This window comes from Oreochromis niloticus, linkage group LG3, assembly GCF_001858045.2.
Source record: "Oreochromis niloticus isolate F11D_XX linkage group LG3, O_niloticus_UMD_NMBU, whole genome shotgun sequence".
NCBI lineage: Eukaryota > Metazoa > Chordata > Actinopteri > Cichliformes > Cichlidae > Oreochromis > Oreochromis niloticus.
Genome location: NC_031967.2, coordinates 16,922,579 through 16,947,015, shown reverse-complemented (window position 1 = coordinate 16,947,015; position 24,437 = coordinate 16,922,579). Strand labels below are relative to the sequence as shown.

At 40.6% G+C, this 24,437-nt stretch overlaps 1 protein-coding gene across 1 annotated transcript; it reads right to left on the bottom strand.

The window, feature by feature from the left end:
* Positions 1–2,635: 2,635 nt before the first annotated feature.
* On the bottom strand, positions 2,636–24,071 carry LOC109201600 (NACHT, LRR and PYD domains-containing protein 3-like). The gene is made up of 10 exons (XM_019357362.2): positions 23,846–24,071; positions 20,890–21,128; positions 20,616–20,657; positions 14,994–16,791; positions 12,086–12,259; positions 11,629–11,802; positions 10,961–11,134; positions 8,805–8,970; positions 6,781–7,292; positions 2,636–2,759 (listed from the first exon to the last, which is right to left on the bottom strand). The coding sequence occupies exons 2-10, from the start codon at positions 21,119–21,121 to the stop codon at positions 2,636–2,638; spliced, it is 3,396 nt and encodes a 1,131-aa protein (XP_019212907.2). The 5' UTR covers positions 21,122–21,128; positions 23,846–24,071.
* Between the last annotated feature and the right edge of the window lie 366 nt (positions 24,072–24,437).

Here is a 24,437-nt window from a genome sequence, read left to right as displayed (position 1 = left end):
CTATCTAGGATCCCACATCCATTCACACGGTTATAGAGACGCTCTTGGTTTGCTTACCGTTGTGTTGCGTTTCGTTCACAGGAGAGTCCCAGAATCGCGTCAGTCGCCGTCCACGAGGGAATTTCAGGCGCTATCTCACCGGCCTGGTTGCGAATTCAACACTCCAGGGCTTTTCTCAGGCGTCCTAACATCCTGGCTGTCGACAGTCTGCAGCGTGTCCTCTCTCTCCTCAGTGTGCGGCGAAATTCTTGGGCTCCGGCTCCGAAGGACCAAAAAATGTTGGGTCTAAACTCAGACCCCGCTGTATCCAGGACTTATTCCCGTGAACGAAAAACAAGGCAACAGCGATCGATCGATTTACTTGCAAGGGAGGCCTCGTTGGTATCTACCACAAAATGACCCCGACGATGGCCTCCTCTCGCTGCCTTTTATTGAAAACGTTAACACAATAAACAATAGTTTACACGCACCTCCCCTCATAACCCCCCCTTGGTTACAAAGACAAGGCACTGTATGTATATGTGTGTGTGTGTAGGTAAGGATGTGTGTGTGTTATGTGAGAAAGTGTTTGTGTGTGTGTTCTCCAGCTGACCAAAAGGGTCATAAAAGTGGGAAGCAACATCCTAGGTCATAAAGAGGGTAGTCTCCCCCACACCCAATTTATGGTTCACCCTACATAACACAGTGAAGCAAAGGGCAGGGAGCTTACCAAACATCAAACAGACCTTCACAAGGATGTGCCTGTGATAAAAACACTACAGCTTAATTCAGCCTTAGCTTTTATCTTTTTGTTGACAAAATGCCTCATCTGTAGATATCTATAAAAATCCTGTGTTTCTAATGAATATTTCTCTTTCATTTTATCAAACCTAATTAGTCTCCCTTCCTCCATTACCATACATAAAGCCGTTAATCCTTTATTTGTCCAATCTTTGAATCTGGTGTCCAATTTATTTGGAGCAAAATGTGTGTCATATGCACACCACTTAAGAGTTGCTATATCCTCTTCTGGTTTATATTCTTTTATTACTGTTTCCCAAATTTTAAAAGTCAACTTGATCCATGGAGTTTCAATAGTTTTTATTAAATCTTGCAGGCTGCTGTCTGCTATGTATGGGGCCTTTGTTTTGCAGGCCAAAGCTTGTATGGGGATGGAAGTCAGACCCTTTCCATTGAGCAACATATGAAGGATTACACCAGCATATCATAGGCCTTAATTGTGCTGCCCAATAATATTCCCTAAGAGAATGGTAAATAGCGCCTTAATAGTCCCTAAGGACCCCAAGGCGCTTTACATATCCAGTCATCCACCCATTCATACACACATTCACACACTGGTGATGGCAAGCTACGTTGTAGCCACAGCCACCCTGGGGCGCACTGACAGAGGCGAGGCTGCCGGACACTGGCGCCACCGGGCCCTCTGACCACCACCAGTAGGCAACAGGTGAAGTGTCTTGCCCAAGGACACAACGACCGAGACTGTCCAAGCCGGGGCTTGAACCGGCAACCTTCCGATTACAAGGCAAACTCCCAACTCTTGAGCCACGATCGCCCCATATGAGCAGAGAAGAGAAGGTAAGCCCCACCCCCCTTTTCCTTTGTTAAGTTGTAAGGTTTTAAATCTTTTCCTTGCCATATGTATCTTGACAAATTTTATCCCATTCATTAAATTGTTTCTGGTTAATTTCTATTGGTAATGTTTGAAATAAATATATTAATTTAGGAAGTATATTAATTTTAATTGAATCTATTCTCGAATATAAACTTAAATATGGAATTAGAGTCCATCTTGCTATATCTTCCTTAATTTTCTTTTGTATTGCTCATTAATTTCGTTCTAATAGTTCTGTAAGATCCTTAGGTATTATGACTCCCAGATATTTAAAGTATTTTGTTTGCCATGCTAATTGGTACTTATTTTTGATTTCTTCTGATGGAATATAGTTGTACTTAAGCAACTGTGTTTTACTCATATTAACTTTATATCCTGATAGTCGACCAAAGTATTCAAATGACTGCATTAATTTAGGTAGAAAGTTTGATGGTTGACCCAGAAATATTAAAATATCATCTGTATAGCAGGCTAACTTATGCTCCTTCACATGGATATTAATACCTTCTACTTCTTTGTTTTGCCTTGTATATTGAGCCAATGGTTCCACATATAACGCGAATAATAATGGTGAGCATGCACAGCCCTGCCTCGTTCCTCTTTCCAGCTTAATACTATTTGATAGGTAGCCATTAATTTTAATCCTTGCCCTAGGGTAATCATAAAATGCCTGTATTGTCTTAATTATAATTTCATGCAAGCCAAATCTATGCAAGACTCGGTAAAGAAAGTTCCAATTAACTGAATCGAATGCTTTTTCTGCATCAATACTGATTACCATTGCTTCTATTTTATTCTTTTGAATATGGTTAATAATTTGTAATGTCCGTCGTACATTATCTTGTATTTAGCGCTCTCGAATAAAACCTGTGTCACGAGGGAGCAGGGAGGACTCGGCGCAGACTGAAATCACAGAAAACTGGTTTTATTTACACACTCCGGGTGCACTATATACAGGTGAAGGAGAAGGGGGCCAGGGTTCCCAGGGGTACAGGTAAGAATCGGGAAAAGTGTCCTCTCTTACTCCGCCCCACTCGGGCAGAGCGGTGCACTTGGAAAGGTCCTTTCCTCACACACGCCACTCTCACTGCGGCACTCACGAACAGGCTTAGGTGTCCTGATTTCCAAACCAAGCACGAGAAATCTGTATACAGAGAACAAGAGTTAACACGGAAAACTTTCACAAAGAGAGCTCAAAAACTGGCTGAGGCTAAAGTAGCACTGACGAGCATTACTCAATAGTCCAGCGGCGAGGTGCTCTCAGTCACTGCCTTAAGTAGCGAGAGCAAACAAGGTGAGGAGCCACAGGTGATTGCCTACAGGTGGTGAAGGCCAGGAGCGGGAGCCCACTATGAGCTCCGCCCAGGCAGCGAGTAGAGAGAGAGAGGAGAGAGAGGAGAGAGACAAAAACAACACATGTAGCCACACAGGGCCAGCCGAGCAGGCACGGGGACCATGACAACCTGTTTGATCATTATGAATTAGAGTAGGTAAGAATTTTTCTAATCGTCTAGCCATGATAGATGTAAACAGCTTATAATCTGTATTAAGAACAGATATTGGTCTATATGACGCTAATTTATTTATTTATTTATTATTTATCTAATTTATCCTTGTTTTCTTTTGGGATGGCAGAAATAATTGCTTCTTTCCAAGGTATTTGAGCCTTCTTTAGGACCCAATTCAGTGTAAGAAGCATCACTGGTATTAATTCTTCTTTTAGCTCCTTGTGCCATTCTGCCATATATCCATCTGATCCTGGGGATTTATTTTTTTTAACTTACTTATTGCTATTCTTAGTTCCTTTTCTGTTATATCTTCAATCAAAGTTTTATTGTGTTCTTCATTCAGTATTGGTAAATCAAGAAAATCTAAAAAACTGTTAATTTAAACTATAGTACTCTCTCTCTTATTAGCATAAAGGGTCTTATAAAATGTTTCAAATGCACTTTGAATTTCTATTAGTTTATTTTTTATTAGTTTTGTCACTGGATGTTTAATTTTGTGAACTGTATTATCTGTTATTTTCTTTTTTAGTTTCCAGGCTAAAACATTCATTGCTTTAGATCCTTCCTCATAATACCTTTGTTTAAGAAACATTATTTTTTTTAATTTCATATGTAGTCAAATCATTTATTTCATTTCTTGTTTTCATAATTTCCTCCAATATATCCTGTGTTGTTTTCCTTTTATGCCTTTTCTCTAATTTTTCTAACTTATTTTGCAGCTCTTCTAATTTCTTATTTCTCATCTTTTTCTTATAAGAGGATATTGCTATAATTTTTCCTCTCAGGACAGCTTTTAAGGCATCCCACAAAATAGGAGGAGGCACCTCACCATTGTCATTAATTTCCATATAGAAGTGAATGTCTTTCTTAATTTGTTCTTCGAAGTGAGGATCATTCAGTAAGCTTGAATTTAACTTCCAATTATTGAGTTTTGGTTGCAGGTTCAGATCAACGGACAAGTATACTGGTGCATGGTCACTATTGCTCCAATTTCACAAGTGTTTATTCTAGCTTTATTTTTCCCAAAAGTTATAAAATAATCTATTCTTGTGTATAACGAGTGCGGTCAGGAAAAATAAGTATAATCCCTTTGGTAGGGATGCAAGTTTCTCCATATATCAATTAGTCCCACCTCCTTCATCAGTGTATTTATATTCTTAATTAATGTTTTAGTATTCTGTGCTTTCCTATTGGAAATATCTAGCTTTGGTTGTAGATGTATATTTAAATCTCCTCCGCAAATTAGAAAACCTACTGTCTCTGTTACCATCATATCTATAATTTTCTTAAAGAAATAAATATCACTTTCAGGGGGCGGATATATATTTAACAACATGACTGGATTCCCCTCAATGTTTCCCCTTACCAAAATAAAGCGTCCCTCTTTATCACTTATCTCGGATATTTTTTTCAAAGAGTAATTTCCTTGATAACAGTATTTGCTACTCCTCTCCTTCATCCAGTTTTATAGGAAGAGGAGAAAACTGTTTTATAACCCATTCTTTTCAGTTTTTCATGCTCCTTACAGTCTAGATGGGTTTCCTGTAGATACACTATTTGTACTTGTTCTTTCTTCATTTTAGTTAAAATTTTATTACGTTTAATTGGATTCGACAGGCCGTTTACATTATATGATATGATTTTTACCTTATCTTTAAGCATACCCTTAATTATTAATGTAGCAACGACAAGTACCATCAGACCACTCCCTAAAACAACAGCTATGAAAATAAACTTTATTTGGTCAAAGAAAAATAAAATAAAGAAAAAGAAAAAGACTTCCAACTTTGGGGTCTCCGATATGACCCTAAGTAAGCCCCGATTAAGAGGGGGGCTTCGAGGGGGGGGCCTCTCTCTCTCACCTCTATGTGAGACAGGGCCTTCCTTTGCCAGCCGGCCAATGTCCATTCTACTAATAGCATAGGTAAAACATCCGCCTATTTTCAATTTCTGCATTGCCACTTCAGTATATTATTTCGAAATAAGAAGTCTTTACCAAGTATATGGCTAGTTTCCTCAGAGAACATTTTAATTACGTTAGACTCACCACCTGTTCCCTTTACTCCTCAATTTTCGGTGTCCCACTCATTCTTGCTCTTGACGTCTAAATACTCGGAGTCTTTCCTTATAATCTCAGGTCTGGTCTTTATTTACTTGGCTCCCTGTTTTCCTTTCTATGCGCCATGATAAACGTCGGATCTGTTCCAGAAGCGTCTCCGGGCGTTTGATGATCGTCACCGGGAATCCCCTCTTTGCCATGTCACCTGTTGCCTCCTCCACCGAGCCGTATAGCACTGTTCCCTCAGGATAAGAGAATCTCATCTTTGCTGGAAAAGGAGTTTGGAATCGGATTTTCTTGTCTTTTAAAACAGATTTCACCTCTGCGTATTCCCTTCGCTGCTTTAAAATCTCTGATGCATAATCATGATCCAAGTTAACTGTCTTGCCTTGGTAGTCAAATCCACGCTTCTGCCAGGTCAATTTCAATATTTCTTCTTTCGTTCTGTAACTAGACAGTTTGGCGACGATTGACCGTGGCGTCACTCCTGGGGGTGGTTTTGACATCAAAGCGCGATGTGCTTTCTCCACTCATTGCTCAGCGGAGTCCGGCAACTACAGATTCTGTCGTAATGAACTCTCCACAAATACCACCATTGATGTTGAATTGTCTTCTAACCCCTCCTTGACACCGTATATTCGAATGTTTTCTCTTCTAGACCGTCCCTCCAGGTCTGTTAGCTTGGCATCCATCTCAATATGCAGTTTAAGCATCTCTGTTACTGCTTCCTCATTAGCTTGTACTTGGGTTTCAACATCCACAATTCTTTCTTCTACCTCTTCCACTCTCTTGTTGGTTTTGTTTATTTCCTCTCTGATTTCATTCAATTGTGCACAATTATCTTTTCTGAATTCCCCTAATTCTCGGAAAATAAGCTCCAAGCTTGCTGTGCTAGCGTGTTCTTTTGCTTCTGCTAGCATATCACTCTCCTCTATGACGCTGCCAGCTGCTGAGTTCTGGCCTTCTCCGTCTTCGTCGCAATTCATGCTGCTTAGATTTCTTACTATTTTTAGTTCTTGGCATCTTACTCAATTATCTTATTTTTATAAGAAACTTTACGAAATCGGGTCTCTATGGGCTATTTTAAATTATTTTTAATTCAGGCATCAGGTACACGTTCTCCTATGCTGCCATCTTGTAGCTTTCCAAACCGGAAGTCCCCCCAAAAAATACATTTATAAAAATTAAAAAAAATACATTTGTTTTAAATAGCAGAGGACCACGGGCATTTTTACTGTCAGCTCTCCGCTGCTGTACCGCCAGATGGTAAAAACACCAAATGGTGACTCTGCTTATTTATGGATATATTCAATCATTTACATCACTGTACTGACACCAGTAACAAACATTTTGATTCATTTTAATGAGCTCAGACTTGTTGAAAATGCAGAGGAGCTGGTTGTGAACTGAGCTCCAGAGAAAAACAACAAAGTTTACAAGGAATCATTTAGAACAGTTTCAAACATCAACTGATTGAATCCATGAATCTGAAAACGTGTTTCTGAGTGAAAGAGACAGACATGTACAGACTGAACTATCTGTTCATCAGTCAGAGTGTTTCTCTAACAGGAGGAAACTCTTTACACTCAACCCAGCACAGGGACACTGAGGAACCAGACCAGAGCCAAAACCCAGGATAAAGAGTTTCAGTGAATGTGGTGTTGAAGGTGTGGAGGTGGATCAGAGTGTCAGAGGAGACTCTGTAGAAGGACAGAGTGCCAGCAGGACAGTCCACATACACTGCTACTCTGTTAGAGACAGAGGAGGAGGAGGAGGAGGAGGAGATGGATGTGTGTCTGTTATTGTGCCAAACAGAACGAGGACCATCATCAGAGCACTCCAGACTCCAGGACTGATCATTGTGTCCAAACAAACAGGCATCACTGTTTCCTTTCCTTCTGATTCTTCTGTAACTCACTGATATATAAACGTCTCCTCTCCACTCGACCTCCCAGTAACAGCGACCAGTCAGACCATTTCTACACAGCAGCTGACGATAAACATCAAATCTGTCTGGATGATCAGGATATGACTGAACCTCCATCACATGTGTCACCTTCCTGTTGTTGTCAGACAGTTGGAGGTTTGTGTTCACTGTGTTTGTGTCGATTGTGAGTTGACAGGAATCTGATGGAGAGAACAAACACAATCCAGCTGCAGTTATTGATCCATCATCTGTTCATTGATTGACACTTTGATGATGACTCCTGACATGATGAAGATGGTTGAATGTGTGCTGCTTTGTTTTCATGAATCACATTAAAAACACACTTACACTTCCTCAGACCTGGTCTCAACCATCGGACTCCAGCAGGCTCCACCCTGAAAGGGGGGGGGGGTTAGACCAGCACAGTCAGCATGCACACATGGACATTACATGGCTCTCATACACATACCGTTAGAAACTGAACAGTCCAATATTTTCACAAATACACTTCAATCCATACATGGATCAAACTGCTGATGATTGTACTGATCCTGATCTGTCATTACACCACTGTATTGAATGAAATATGACTGATTCAAACTGTGACCTTCATTATCTTTATATTCCTCTTCTGTTTAGCTGGAAAGGACACCTCCCTGCCTTTGCTGCCAGCTGTTTTCTCCTGTTTGTGTCAGTGTGGTTACTGTACATGACCTCTGACCTCTGAATGAGTGCAGTGTTGTTGTCATGTGTTTTCATGCCACCTTAAACTTGTTTCTGTTCTGATTTAACAGCATATTTCTCCACATAGAAAAGCAGCAGAGCATTCAGTCCTTCACTCTCTAACTACTCCATCATGATGTAACACACCTGATCCTTCTCCGGGAAAGTAAGTTCTGCTTTTAATTCACACATTGCAAAGTGAACATTAGAACTTTCCTCATCTACAGGATTTTCAATGATTTAACATTTGGATATGATTCCTTTTTGTTTACCACCTGTTGTTGATCACATTCATCACTTCAATTATTGCATTATTATATTATCTGCATTTCATCAAGTTCTTTTTATATTGTGTACCTTTTAAGATGCCTAAATGCTGTTTCTGTCTTTTACTGTTTTGTTACATTGTTGATCACACCATGGCACCATCATCCTGTGTACTCTTCCTCTACTCACTGGGACAGCTTCCTCTGCTGCATTTATTCCAAGCTCATTCAGCTTTCTATGCATATCATCTCTGTCCTCCTCCATCCTAACATCATTTAACCTTAACTTTAGATTTTCTTTCTTTCTTTTCTCATTGAGCTCTCCACACAGGATTGTTTTCTTACTCTTGAGTGCCTTCATGTTCCCAAACATAAACATGTAGTTTTTTTACAACTATTTTAAAGGTGTATTACAGTAAGAGCCTTCATACCTAACCATAGTTATAATGCCAGGTGCTCCAGATCATTTCTTTTACACAGTTCGCTATATGTGATGTTTGGTTTAATGAATGTTGCACACCCTCCACTATCTACATCAAGCCTATCATATCTCACTGCAGTGTACCCATGGAAAAGTAAACCTTGGCTTAAGTGCCTCTGCTAGTTTCTTATGCTCCATCTTGATATTTTATTCACCTTCTTCATGACACAGGAAATGTTTCCAGCTCTTCCTCCTCTATCAGACATTCTCTCCATACCTGAGAGTGTCCAGTCTCCAGCCTGGATCCTTCAGTCCAGCCGACAGCAGCTTAATTCCTGAGTCTCCTGGATGATTGTAGCTCAGGTCCAGCTCTCTCAGATGGGAGGGGTTGGAGCTCAGAGCTGAGGCCAGAAATGTACAGCCTTCCTCTGTGATCAGACAGTGTGACAAACTGCAGACATACAAAACAATTCATTTGTGAACTTTCACATAAGGTTTGTCTTTGTTTTGCCTGTTTTCCCTAAATACAATGAGCCCCACTCATTGCATCCATTCAATTCAAGTTAGCTTTATGAAGCGACAACCAATATCAAAAGTTGGCTCAGGCTGTATAGCAGTGAGTTTGATGATGATGTTGTAGCACAAAGTGACCAATGCAGAGGGTTTATCAGCACCTTAAGCCTGCAGTCTTTGAGTATATAAAGATCCCATCGAATAATATGCTTTTAAAAGGTCTTTCACATATGACCTGGCCTTAATATTCAGGACTTTGCATATAAAAAGAATTATATTTACTTTGGTTCTGGATTTCAAGTCAAGTCAAGTCAAGAAAGCCTTATTTGTCACATGCAAGTTGCCCTGCAGTGAAATGGGACCCCCCCAACCGACCTTACATACACAACACAGACATCACATGGGGAGACAGGTCGGAGACCGTTAGTATTATGGAAAACACTGAAATGTACAATACAATGGGCAAGTCGAGGAGGGGGAAAAGAAAGATACCTCTACTCATGCTGGGCCAGTATGGGAGGACAGCATGAGAATAAGAAACAAAAAAACTCCTCTGCACAAAGAGCACATAAATGTCCACATCACAACATCATGAAGCACGTGACAAGCAACAGAGGTGGGTAAGGGGTGAGAAGTAAGCCGATGCAGACACAGCCATCCTGCCTTGCAGCTATTCATCCAGTGCTGGGCCCAGATCCGCCATCCGACTTGGCCTTGGAAGTAAGCGTACGAGGGCGCTTGGAACGAAGAGTCTAAACACAGTTTGTTATCAGGGGAGAAATTATTTGTTATGTTCAGCTCCAGCCTCCAGCTGGCGCCAATATGGTAGCCGCATGAAATAATGGTGGTGTTCTTGCTTTAGTGTGAACCACTGCATGTCAATTTTACAGTTGCTCTAATGTCCATCACTGTTTTGTCACCATTCCGGTTGGAGAGCCATGAGCCTCTCCATGATATTATCCGTTTGCTCAAAGAGCATGTGTGTTTATGACAGCCGTGAGCCTCTCCAAGAATTTGTCAGATGTTGTCAGAGTCTCAGTACTGACAGTACTCACAAACTTTTCCAAGATGTCATCCGTGCTGCGTCTAATGAGCCCATTCTGAGAAGCCACGGCTCGCTCCATCATTCCAATCAAAATAGCGGGCAGCCTTGTGGGGATGTGAACAGCCGTTTCCGATTTCTTTATTCTTCAATAAGCCAGGGCCAAACCAGGGTCAAACCAGCGCCAATCAGCAAGAACCCTGTTATCACGGTTCCAAAAAGGTAGATGCCCTCGATCAACAGTCCCGCCAGGCACACGACCCTCCAGTCCTTCCACCCGTCCATCGTGTATCCGGCAGGGAACATCCCTCCAGAACACACGGGCTCTCCCAAACCCAGGCTTCTCATCGAGAAGAGGGTGTCAATTGCATTCAGGGACAAGTTGATCTAATCCATAATTCTTCTTTAAAGTTTTAGAGAACAGTCTGTGAGACTCTTCCAGGGTAGAGGGAGAGAAGTAGACAAGACTAGACAGAGACATGAGAAAGCCAAGCAGGAACGATAAGGGAAGGGACAGGGAGAAAGTGCGACCGCCTTCATCAAGAGCCAAAGAAGAAACCCTAACAGAGAACTAAAAAGGAGAAGCCCCTGTCAGAATTCTCACTGCAGCATTTTGGATCAACTAAAAGCTTTTTTCACTCTAAATTTTATCAATATAGATCAAGGAAGGAAAAACCTAACTTGACCAAAAAGAACTTCAAGATTTAGTGTAGTCTTATGAGAATCCTTTTATGAAAATTTGTGAAGTATATGAAAATTACAAACAATAATTCAGAATCTAATAATCCAACCAAAAAGTATATAAAATGTACTTTTTTACTTTTTTTTAGTCAGTAATATAATGCAGATTCTAAATAATACAGAGTGGAAAACACTAAATCATGACCTGAGACTTTCTAGTTTACAATGTGGACTCTCCAGTGCATCAGACAGAAGCTTCACTCCTGAATCCTCCAGGTCATTGTCACTCAGGTCCAGCTCTCCCAGACTAGAGGACGTGAAGCTGAGAACTAAGGCCAGAACTTCACAGCTTCTCCCTGACAGGTTACAGACACTAAGTCTGAAAAATAAAGAACACAAAGACAAGTGCTGCAGTGAGGAGCTACTAGACTTGCAATATGTAATGTTGATTCATTGGCTAGAACTGCTATCACCTTATTTTAAAAACATCAGAAGCATGAAACCTCCTCAAGTCGGAGGAGGTTTCTTCCTATTAAAAGAGAGTTTTTCATTCCCACTGTCGCCAAAGTTCTTGCTCATAGGGGGTCATATGATTGTTGGGTTTTTCTCTATATCTATTATTGTACGATGTACTGTACAATATAAAGCACCTTGAGGCGACTGCTGTTGTGATTTGGCGCTATATAAATAAAATTGAATTGAATTGAAATTGAATGAAACCTAACTGTGACTAGGAAATAATGACAAATAGTGAACTACAACAACAAATGGATGAATGTGCACTTTTGAAACTACATTTTTAACAGGTTAATTATGTCATGAAAATGTCTATGTAATGAATGTAATGAAAAATAAAATATTCTTTGATCTGACCTCAGAGATTTGAGTATACAATGTCGACTCTGCAGCGCAGCAGACAGAAGTTTTATTCCTGAATCCTGTAAGTTATTGTTACTCAAGTCCAGCTCTCTCAGACTAGAGGACTGGGAGCTGAGAACTGAGGTCAGTGCTTCATAACTTTTCATTGAAAGAAAACATCCACTTAATCTAGAAATAAAGAAAAGAGAAAAAAAAGTGTTTTGATTCTGCAGTGAGGAGTTAGCAGATTTAGCAATATTTAATGTTTCACAAGTGGCTGGAATTGCTATTGTCTTATTTTAAACACATGAAGAGCGTCTGTCTCCCAAACCAAAACTCTGTGCTGTTTCCACCCAAGAAGTGTCTGAAAGCTGAAAATCCAGCACCTGACAAGTCTATCAGTTTTTGCCAGTGATTCAGTGATTCAGTAATGCAACACAGATTGTTAAAGTGAAAAAGACTGAATCCTGACCTTAGACTTTCTAAGGTACAGTGTGGATGCTCCAGTGCAGTAGACAAAAGCATCATGCCTGAATGGCAGAGGTTGTTGTTACCCAGCTCCAGCTCTCTCAGACTTGAGGACTGAGAGCTGAGAACTGAGGACAACGCTTCACAGCTTCTCTCTGAGAGGAAACAATCGCTCACTCTAAAAATAAAGAACAGAAAAAACAAAATCACTACAATTAAATGTCTTCATGCTGTTAGGTTGGAAAAAAACACAGATTTTTTTTTTAATTTAAATCATTAGATAAAGCTGTTTTATTATTTTATTTATACACAATGCAAGTGTGCTCATAAACGAGTTGGCACTGCATGTTTTGAGGGTCATTCAAGAGTTAATTCAAGAGTTCTATGCTCAGTTACTTTCTGATGAAGATTGTAATACTTTCCTCAGTCACTTCGTAAGTAAGGACTTGAGATCCAAACTTTCCCCAAGTGCTATGCCTTATGAAGACACCCCTTGCTGTCTTAAGATAAGATAAGATAAGATAAGATAAGATAAGATAAGATAAGACTTTATTGATCCCACGACGGGGAAATTTTTGCGTCTTGGGTCATTTACTTCCTTTTCATTTACTTCCTTTTCTCCAATCACACATATTGACTTAATAACAGTTTTAGGTCAAATGAAATCCGCATCATGCTCTGTAGATATATTACCTCCCTCTGTTCTGTTTGGATCTATCACCAGCATTGGTCCCACATTACTATCCATTATTAACAATTCACTGAGGGAAGGCTGTGTTCCGTCCTATTTTAAACATGCAGAAGTAACTCTATTAAAAAAAAATGAATCTTGATCCTAGCTCCACTAGTAATTATCGGCCTATTTTAAAATTCCCATTTTTAAGTAAATTACTAGAGAAAATTGTTGAAAATCTGTTTAGGTCCCTGCTATGTAAATTACACATTCTTGACCCTTTTCAGTCTGGCTTTCAAAAGCAGCACTCTACAGAGACCGCTCTCTTAAAAGTCTATAATGATCTATTAATGGCATCTGATGCAGGGAATTGTTCTGTGATCATTTTGCTTGATCTTAGTGCAACCTTCGTTACCATCGACCACAAAATCCTACTTACTCAAGGTTTTGGCTGGTATATCTGGCTCTGCCCTAGACTGGTTTTCTTGCTATTTATCAGACAGGACCTTTTCTGTTAGGACTGACAGGTTCAACTCTGACATTGCTGCCCTGACCTGTGGGGTTCCACAGGGTTCAGTTTTAGGTCCATTATTATTTTCTTTTTATATGCTTCCTTTAGCTGGTATCATTCAATCTTTTAGCGACCTGTCTTATCATTTTTATGCTGATGACATTCAGCTGCATAAAGGACATATGCAGCTGAATGTCAACTCAGCTGCATAAAGGCTCAAGAGTTGAGCCTTTATGATCGTGGCTCAAGAGTTGGGAGTTCGCCTTGTAATCAGAAGGTTGCCGGTTCGAGCCCCGGCTCAGACAGTCTCGGTCGTTGTGTCCTTGGGCAAGAAACTTCACCTACCGCCTACTGGTGTTGGCCAGAAGGGCCGATGGCGCGATATGGCAGCCTCGCTTCTGTCAGCCTGCCCCAGGGCAGCTGTGGCTACAACTGTAGCTTGCCTCCACCAGTGTGTGAATGGGTGGATGACTGGATGTGTAAAGCGCTTTGAGGTCCCTAGGCGGGACTAGTAAAGCGCTATACAAATACAGGCCATTTACCATTTAAGCCTCATCAGCCTTGAGGCGACTTTTGTTGTGATTTGGCGCTATATAAATAAAATTGAATTGAATTGAATTGAATCAGCTGGATAGACTGTCCAACCTAGTCCAGTGTTTAACTCAGGTTTCTGATTGGCTTTCAGGCAACTACCTCATTCTAAATACTAACAAGACTGAGACCACGATCATAGCTCCTCCTGAGCTACATTCTAAAATTAGTCAGGTTCTTGCCTCTTTCTGTCCTTCCGTCAAGTAAAACATTCGAAATCTTGGAGTAATATTTGACTCTTCTCTGGCCTTGACTCTCATGTAAAATCGTCTCGTTCCTGTTTCTATCATTTAAGAAACATCTCCAAATTGCCACATATCGTCTCTTCAGCTGAACTGGAAAAACTCATTCATGCATTTGTGTCATCACGCTTGGATTACTGTAGAGTATTTAAAGCACTAAATGGCCCCAGATTATTTATCCAAGCTTCTTACAAAATACACCGCTGCTCGCCGTCGCCGCTCACAGACTCAGAGTCTGTTGGATGTTCCCCGTACACGACTAAAGACACAAGGGGACAGAGCCTTTCAGTCTGTTGCACCAAGGCTGTGGAGCAGTCTTCCACCACAATTAAATTTGCTTGACTTGTGGATTCTTTTAAAAATGCAAATAAAAACTTTTCTTTTCAAACAAGCCTTTTGTTGATCTATGTATTTTGTATTTATTACATTTACATTTACATTTAACCTTTTGCATTGCGTATAATGTCTATTGAGTGTACTGTTTATTTTAATCTTTGTGTACAGCGCTTTGTGACTGCCTGTCTGTGAAAAGCGCTTAATAAATAAACTTTACATACTTATTTATAAGCTTCATCTGGCTACTATGTAGGCTGAAATATTCTAAGGAGCCCCTGATGATCCTCTACCTAATCACATGAGCCAAGGTGTGAAAACGGGTGTGGGTCACAATCAGCCAGGGTTTCAGGTGAGCTCATTGTATGAAAGTTTTTTGTATGAAAGTACTTTGCTTTCATTGATGATCCAAAACATTTAAGTGTGACAAATACAGTAAACAAACAAATCAAAATAAACAAAAACAAAAAGTCCAAAAGACAGCAAAGACTTTCACCAAATACCATTTGACTGTAAGTGCTGGCAATTATTAAATTCAGTGAGAACAAACATATTAACTTACACAGCCTTGTTGGAGGCTTTGACCACTGGCAGCAGCCTCAGAAGAGCCTCCTCTGAAGCAGAGTATTTCTTCAGGTCAAACACATCCAGATCTTTTTCTGATGACAGTAAGATGAAGACCAGAGCTGACCACTGAGCAGGAGACAGTTCATCTGTGGAGAGACTTCCTGATCTCAGGGACTGTTGGATCTCCTCCACTAGAGAACGATCATTCAGTTCATTCAGACAGTGGAACAGATTGATGCTTTTCTCTGCAGACAGATTATCACTGAGCTTCTTCTTGATGTACTGGACTGTCTCCTGATTGGTCTGTGAGCTACTTCCTGTCTGTGACATCAGACCTCGTAGGAGAGTCTGATTGGTCTGCAGTGAAAGACCCAGGAGGAAGCGGAGGAACAAGTCGAGGTGTCCATTTGGACTCTGTAAGGCCTTGTCCACAGCACTCTGGTGGAGAGATTTTAGTCTTGGTGTATTAAATAATTTAGACCACATGGAGGTTGTTTGTTGTTCTTGCAGCAGATCTATTCCAGAGTTGATGAAGGTCAGATGGACATGAAGAGCAGCCAGAAACTCCTGAACACTCAGATGGATGAAGCAGAACACCTTGTCCTGGTACAGTCCGCTCTCCTCTTTAAAGATCTGTGTGAACACTCCTGAGTACACTGAGGCTGCTCTGACATCGATGCCACATTCTGTCAGGTCTGATTCATAGAAGATCAGGTTTCCTTTCTGCAGCTGATCAAAAGCCAGTTTTCCCAGAGACTCAATCATCTTCCTGCTCTTGGGACTCCAGTGTGGATCTGTCTCAGCTCCTCCATCATACTTGACCTTCTTCACTTTGGCCTGAACCACCAGGAAGTGGATGAACATGTCAGTCAAGGTCTTGGGCAGCTGTCCTCCCTCTCTGGTTTCCAGCACATCCTCCAGAACTGTAGCAGTGATCCAGCAGAAGACTGGGATGTGGCACATGATGTGGAGGCTTCGTGATATCTTGATGTGGGAGATAATCCTGCTGGCCTTTTCCTCATCTCTGAATCTCTTCATGAAGTACTCCTCCTTCTGTGGGTCAGTGAACCCTCTGATCTCTGTCACCATGCCAACACAGTCAGGAGGGATCTGACTGGCTGCTGCAGGTCGTGTGGTTATCCAGAGGTGAGCAGAGGGAAGAAGATTTCCCCTGAGGAAGTTAATCAGCAGTACATCCACCGAGGTGGATTCTGTAATATCAGTCACACTCTCTGTGTTGCTGAAGTCCAAAGGAAGTCGACACTCATCCAGACCATCAAAGATGAACACAACCTGGAAGTCTTCAAAGCTGCAGATTCCTGCTTCTTTGGTTTCAGTAAAGAAGTGATGAACAAGTTCCACCAAGCTGAACTTTTCCTCTTTCAGCACATTCAGCTCTCTGAAAGTGAATGGAAATATGAACTGGATGTCCTGGTTGGCTTTGTCTTCAGCCCAGTCCAGGCTGTATTTCTGTGTTAAGACTGTTTTCCCAATGCCAGCCACTCCCTTTGTCAGCACTGTTCTGATTGGTTCATCTCTTCCAGGTGAGGCTTTAAAGATGTCTTCTTGTCTGATTGTTGTTTCTGGTCTGTCTGGTTTCCTGGATGCTGTTTCAATCTGTCTGACCTCATGTTCATCATTGACCTCTGCAGTCCCTCCCTCTGTGATGTAGAGCTCTGTGTAGATCTGATTCAGAAGGGTTGGGTTTCCTGCTTTAGCGATCCCCTCAAACACACACTGGAACTTCTTCTTCAGCTTAGATTTAAGTTTACCCCGACACTTTTGAAGAACCTCTGAATTAAACACAGCAGATAAGATGATTTGTCAATTTAAACAGTTTCGAGAACTGTTTTTTAATTGTTTATTTTTTTGCATCTTTATGATAACCTAACCTTAAATCTCATCAGATATTTCAGTCACATAATCTCACATCAAATTAGGCCTTCTACTCGACCATGTCTTATTTTCATTTTTAAAAAATGGTACAAAGTGTGGATGGGCTTCCATTTTTAGGTATATAAATGTAACCCAGGAAAAAACAGATGCATAAATAGCAAGAGACAAGTGAAGTCTAATAATATGAATAGCAAAGAGATAAATTGATTTATTGAATCTTGTTATTTAGTTAAAGGTCAAAGTTCATGTAAAATGGTTTAAAAGATGTTGACGTCGTTTAAAATAAGTAATCATTCTTTTGTTCTGAATTCCTTGGTGGGGGAAGGGGGGGTGGCAACATGGCGCCTGTTTTCGGCTTGGCCGCTGTTGCTGCTCCATGTGTTTGTCGACTGTTTCAATATATTGTTTTTTATCTTGTCATCTCAGCTGTGATATATCATGGTCTATTTGCTACTCGGATCTACAGTTCACAAAGTTTGTTGAGTATCAAAGTATGTATGGAAAAAACTTTTGACAGCTGGCAGAGCTACCACCAGGCTTTCCCTCCACCGTTTGTCCGCCCTCCTCCCTCTCCCAACTACCTGTACCTGTTCTTAGCTGCAAGCAAAAACCTAGGAGCAAGAACAAGGTTAAGGAGATCGTCTAGAAGGGGCTGTAGGGCTGGTGTGTAGGCTAAAAGGAAACACGCCTGACAGAGGGGAATTCTTCTGCTCCATGGTAGAGAACGTCTCCAGTATTTGGTACCAGTTCCCTTCCAGAGCGCGGATAATGCCGATCAGTTACCGCCTACCCGGCTTTTCATCACGGGCAAACAAAACGATTGGATCGGTAATCCGTGGTGGTGGTCTGGTAACCATTCACCAGATCAGTTTCACTTGCAGAGCTATGGACTCTGAGTCTTTCCCTTCCTTTGAGTCAGCTTCTTAAGGTTGGTTCATCAGATATATCTCATTGTACAGGGTGGGCCATTATATGGATACACCATAATAACATGGGAATGGTTGGTGGTATTAAAGTCCTGTTTGTGGCACATTAGTATATGTGAGGGGGCAAACTCCTCAAGATGGGTGGTGACCATGGTGGCCATTAAGAAGTCGCCCATCTTGAAAACAACTTTTGTTTTTTCAATAGGAAGAGGGCCATGTGACACATCAAACGTTTTGGTAATGTCACAAGAAAAACAAACTGGTGTTTGTATTCAAGATTCAAGACTTTTGAAGGTCTTAATGATTTCAACCTTCACATGGATGATCTTAGCTGTAGCATGGCCTCTGACTTTCTATCCATTACAGACTCTTTTAATTTTATTCAGCATGTCTCTGGACCCACCCATGTTAAAGGCCACACCTTGGACCTCGTGTTTTCTCTTGACTTAGACATAACTAATGTCTGTGTTAAGGACGTACAAGTGAGTGACCATTCCGGTGTTATTTTTATTCTTAGCTTCCCTCTGTACACACCATCTTCTAATCTCATGTTCCATAAGTGGTTCATAAATCAGGATGTTGCTTTGAAGGCTGCACTGATGCTGATGTTGCTACACAGTGTTTCAACAATCACTGCTTGGAGATTTTAAATTCGGTGGTACCTATGAAATCTGTCACTGCTGCCCCAAAAAGAGCTCATCCACAGATAAATGATGACATAAAGAAGGTCAAAAGAATCTGTAGGAAAGTAGAACGTCTTAGGAAATCAACTAAACCTAAAGTTTCCCCCATGGTCCACCCAAGTATCCATGTCCTCTATATCTGAGTGATGACTTTCTAAGCTTCTCTGTGGATAAAGTTAATAATGTCTGTATGAGCACTGCTTCTTCAATACCGTCTGTTTGTGTCTCTGGGCCACCTCCCCCTCATTTACTGTCAGTGTTTAACCCAATGATCATGCATTACTTTTCACTCCTGCTGAATAAAATGAAAATTACCACTTGTGCAAATGACATTCTACCTGCTGGGTTGTTTAAAAATGCTCTCTATGCCACTGGCCCCTCTATTGTAGAGATAAGCAATCCCTCTCTTTCAACAGGTGTGGTCCCTAGGTTCTGTAAGCATGCTGTTGTTGAACCGATATTAAAAAAAGAGCAGTTTGGATCCAACTCAGCTTAAGAATTATAGGCATATCTCTAAGCCTCCATTGTTGTCAAAAAATCTGGAAATGGTAGTTGCAGATCAACTTACCGCTTTTTTAGAAAAACATGAAATCTATGACAAATTTCAGTCGGGTTTCCGTCTCTAGTGACATTATGATGTCAGCTGACTCCGGAGCATCCACAGTCATGGTTTTGTTGGAGTTAATATCTGCCTTTGACACCATTGATGGTGTCAACGGCCGTCAGTGGTTAATCCTGATTAACAAGCTCCGGAACATAGTCGGTGTGTCCGGTCTGGCTTTGAAGTGGTTTCAGTCTTACCTCTCCAACAGATCTTTTAGTGTTTTTGCAAATCAGTTTACGTCACATTCTAAGGACCTATTCGTGAGATTGCTCCCCAATTAGACTCCACGTCCCAAGGACCTCAACAGCTCAACAGTCAGGCCGGTGGCTCTGACATCCCAACTGATGAAGACCCTGGAGTGGATGGTCCTGGCACAGCTTCAGCTCCTGGCGAGCTCATGATGATGCCATCGTTCACCTCCCATATCATTCCCTCTCTCACCTGGAGACCGCTGGGAGCACTGTGAGAATCATATTCTTTGATTTCTCCAGTGCCTTTAACACCATTCTTCCCACAGTTCTGAAGGACAAACTGTAAAACACAGGAGCGGACCATCACCTTGCTGCATGGATACCACAGTATCTGGGAACTTCCTCTTCACCATTTACACTGCAGACTTCTCCCACAACGCCACCCAGTGCTTCCTGCAGAAATTCTCTGATCACTGTACAATAGTCAGCCTCAGCACTGATGGGGACGACAGGGAGTATAGAGAAGAGACCCAAGACTTTGTGGAGTGGTGCCAGTAGAACCATCTCCAGATCAACACTGGAAAAAACCAAGGTGCTAGGCACAAACATCCTCCACTGCAACCACTGAACACCCAAGGTATGGACATTGAGCCTGTAGACAGCTGTGGAGGCTCAGGTCTTTTGGACTGAAGACCTTGTATGACTCTGTGGTGCCCTCAGCTAACTTTTACGGTGTGGTCTGCTGGGGCAGCAGCAATTCTGCATCTCTGCGGGGGACAGAAAGAGACTGAACAGGCTGATCCGGAGGGCCAGCTCTGTTCTAGGATGTTGGACAACATCTCCAACCCAATGCAGAACATTCTGACAGCACTAAGCAGCTCCTTCAGTGGGACATAGAGATTTACCTTCCAACTGCTGTCGGACTACAACATGGTCTCTGCAGATGACCATGAATGTGCAGACAGACACACACAAACATCCAATACACCATGATAGCCTTCGCCCAGTCTCCCTTATATGCAATATTATGTGCAATACCAACTGCAATTTTTTTCTTCCTACTATAACAGAGAACTTTATTCTATTTTGTTGGTACTTCATTCTATTGTACTGTATATAGTATGTTATTGTTGTTATATAGTCTGTTATTCTATTTTATCTTATCCTATTGTATTGTGATTACTGCTCTTAAACTTGTTCTTTCTGTTGTGACCCATAAAAGTTCCCACGTGTGGGTCTAATAAAGACTTATCTTATCTTATCTTATCTTACCATTATCTTTTCTTAGTCTCTACAGACTAACTAATGAATTCTTACCTTCTGATGAAAGTGATGAAGCTTTCTGTGCTGAGGGACTTCCTGTTGGAGGAAAGTGCACCTTGAATCATGAGCTGGTCTTTTCAAAAATGAAAACCATCATGGCTTCAAAATGATGTAAATATAACATTTCTACATCGTTTGAGGAGAAAAGAAACTAAATTAACAAGTCAAACTAAAAAGGCACAAGTTTAACACATTTCATAAAATACAATTTGTTGTTGTTTCTGCATACTGCACTGAGCTTTTAATGTGTCTTTTTTCTTTTACTGACCTTCTTTCATCTTCTCTAAAATCAACATCGCTACCTCCATCACATGGTCTGAATACGCCTGCACCATCACTTCTACAGTTTTCAGCCTGTCTGCATTCTCCAGCTGGCTCTTATAGATTTTGGGGAATTCACCTCCAGGTTCATACTGCAGGTAAAAGTGAAAAAGCTTCAGCTCCTCCTCTCCCAAATTCTTCAACGTTTCAAGCAGCTGAACTGGTAAGGCCTTCTCCATCTCTGATCTGTAAAACATGCCGACATGTAAATGGTGAGTCTTATCACATCTTTTTACTTATTTAGTATATTTCAGAGCAGATTACAAATTTAATCTGGTTTATTTAGGATTTACTTAGAAGTGACTTTTGTGGATGGATTCCTCTGTGATGGGAATGGTATATTTTATTTAATGTACTTTCACCTGTAACACTGCTGTTAATATATAAATTAAAGAGAAACTCCTGGAATCCAACAAACTGTCAAAAAAAACCAAAAAACAAAGAGAGCTTGCAATCTTTAGACAACTGCTTAAAATAAACAGAAGTCTATTAAAAAAAAATGACAAATCAAATAAAGAAAATAAAAGGACAAGGTGCAAGACAAAGATGAACACTCAAATTAGTTCTATCAGGAGTTTCATATATACTTGCACAGTTTAACATGAGGTTTCTAAAACTGAACTAGAGTCAGAAATTTGGCACCAAGAAGAAATGTATAGTAATCAAAGTTACAGTATAATTATCTGATGATGGGATAACTAGGTTAGAGCAGACAAACACATGAGGATCAACTTCAACTTAAAGCCACTCAGGGCTGAAAACACAGGCTGGAAATGACGCACTCATTTTACAACATCACACTAGTTTCATACAAATCAAAGTCAAAACTACTTTATGCTGTTTTCATATGGCCATTTCAAATGCTCACTAAACAATTTGTGCTCCTCCATCCAGCAACACCTGAAACAACTGAGTGGAAGTTCCTACCTACACTGCGTTTGAAGCAAAGCACAAAGGAGACATCTGCTGAAGCAGCTGGAGTCCTACAGACACTCAGCCTCTTCATTTCAGAAACACCTCCTACAACATCCATTCTTTACACTCTGGCTGTATCCCAATTCAGGGGCTGCCCTTCAAGGATCCATTTTGTGACCCGGATTAAAAAGATGCATAAATAGTAAAAGATAAGTGAAGTCTAAGAATATAAATATCAAAGAGTAAAATTCATTTAGTTAAATGAATTTGTTGTTTGTTAAAAAGATCAAAGTTCAGGTAAAATGATTTAAAACATGTTTCTTTTATTGTGAATTGCTTGTGAGAAGTGTAATTTCCTACGGGGATATGGTCTGTGAAGGTAACACAGGGTGGAGAAGGAAAAAGGTAAAAAGAGAGACAGCGCAAGGAGAGAGGGCGGTGGTGCGCAGTCTTGGCAACTCCCAAGTAAGGAAAATCGCTATTGGCTGTCCTAAAAGTCGCCAAATGACATCATCGCATAATTTCCATAATTGGTCATGCTAATGTAATTGTAACCCTATGTTGTTGGACAGAGAAATAACATCGTGGAAGAGACATAAAGTGAGTAAAAAATACCCTAAATGCATTTAGAAATTATTTAGAACTACAAATTAAATTTCTTTTAGCAATTATTGTTTTTTTTAATGTCACAAATCCAACCCTGCACCTTTATCTGGGCTTGGACCGCCAAAAGTGACCCGAAATAGGTGCTCTTTTGGAGTTACTTTCTGTGTGTGTGTGTTTATGTTTAAACCTTGTGATCCAAAAACAGCATAACAGTAAAAGAAGAACTGACTGCATTACAGTCAGTGCGGGAGCAGCGGCTTCGCTCATGCGCGATTCATTTGCCGTTTGGACTAGTGATGGGATTTCCGGCTCTTTTTAGAGAACCGGTTCTTTTGGCTCGGCTCACTAAAAAGATCCGACTCTTTCTGCTCCCAACCGGCTCTTCAGGTTGTTTTGTTGCTTTAATTAATTTATTATTAACAATAATATAAAATTATGCACAAAAGGAATTACTAATGTAAAAAAGGGTGGTTTTATTTATATATGCTTATACCAAAACACATTTCTAGCGTTAACTGAACTTCCAAAACAGAGCTACCGTGATCACTTAAATTACACAATTGAAAGCATATGTGTATTGTTTGTGTATTTATACACAAGCACTCGTGTATATTTAAATAATTTTAAAAAATGTTAATTTACCTGTTACTACCACACACCAAATCTGGTCGTTGGTACTTCCTTGCTTGTGTAGCCACTAGGTTTTTACGTGTTTTGGAGTTCTTACGTGTTTTGGCGTTTGTACGTGCTTTGTCTCTAGCGGCCACCGTAAATATACTTTTATTTATTCAATTCACATAAAATGTAATAAATAAATCATATAATACAAAAACCGACGATTCACATTTCAACTTTTAACTATTTAAATTTTCAGCTTTTTCCTTTTAAACAAATTTAAAATGAAACAACACAAAACACTGCAAACCACAACACAATTAAATATAAATTAAAATATGAAAACAAAATATTCTCGGTCATATGGGCCTGCATTAATAAACTTTCTGAATCCTTTAACATCCACGTTGTGGATGATTACTATACCTTTCTAATGTGACGTTGTTGTCCCTGGCTCTCTGTCTCTGTCTCTCCCTCCCGCTCTGTTCCTGTGCTACTACGAGTGTATCTACCGCCCCTCCCCCCTCTGCCCAGCGCAAAGCACAAGGCTTGTGTGCGGAGTGAAGCGGAAAAAGAGTGCGAGAGAGAGAGAGGGTGAGAGAAAGAAAAAAAAAACATGGCTCCTTATGGCTCGCGTCGTTCACGTCAGTGATCCGGCATTAAGAGCCGTTTCGTTCGCGACTGACACATCACTTGTGCTTTCAGTTACAGAAGCAGGTCAAACTTTTAACTGCCTCTAATGTCTGAGATTAAAAATTAATTCAAACCTGCTCTCATTCCACTTGGCGTTGTTGGTCCAGCTCTGAGTCAGTTACCATGAAATATGGAGCGGCAGATTTGTGCTGTTTGTGCTGGAGATGATCATGTGACAATGAGGTCAGGAAAGTGAAGTAAAACTTTAAAAAAGGAACCAAACACACGGGTATTTATGAGGACGTTTGGATGAAACAAAAGCAGAAATGGAGTGTGGACTTTAGAAACATGTAGAAATGTTTGTTGGGGGCTTTCTGTCCTGTCACTGAGAGCAGCATTAAAATTGTGTTTCTATTGTAGCTTCTATTGTAGTGACACTTTAAAGTGGTTCCACTGCAGATCACAGAAACAGTGTTAGTGGAAGCTGTTTTTAGCTGAGCTGTGTCCTTAATCCACACTGAAGTGAACAGCTGCAGAGCAGGAAGCCTCTTCATGACAAACTCGTGTTACACTTTATCAGCTCCATGTTTCTTCTTCTACTTGTTTTAACTGGAAACTTTGACTTCCTGTCTCACTCCAGTGAATAACTGCTCTTCTTTAATGATTTGTTTGGAGCTGATTTTACACATTCATTTAGATTTAATCAGTTCAAACTTGTTTCCATGA

Bases quoted from the DNA above. Each gene is read 5' to 3' on its own strand.
- LOC109201600 (XM_019357362.2), bottom strand. From the start codon at position 21,121: ATGGAGAAGGCCTTACCAGTTCAGCTGCTTGAAACGTTGAAGAATTTG. The intron at 12,260-14,993 runs GTAAGTTAATAT...CTTTATTTTTAG, and splicing joins AAAGCCTCCAACAAGGCTGT to AGTGAGCGATTGTTTCCTCT. The intron at 11,135-11,628 runs GTCAGATCAAAG...TTTATTTTTCAG, and splicing joins TGTATACTCAAATCTCTGAG to ACTTAGTGTCTGTAACCTGT.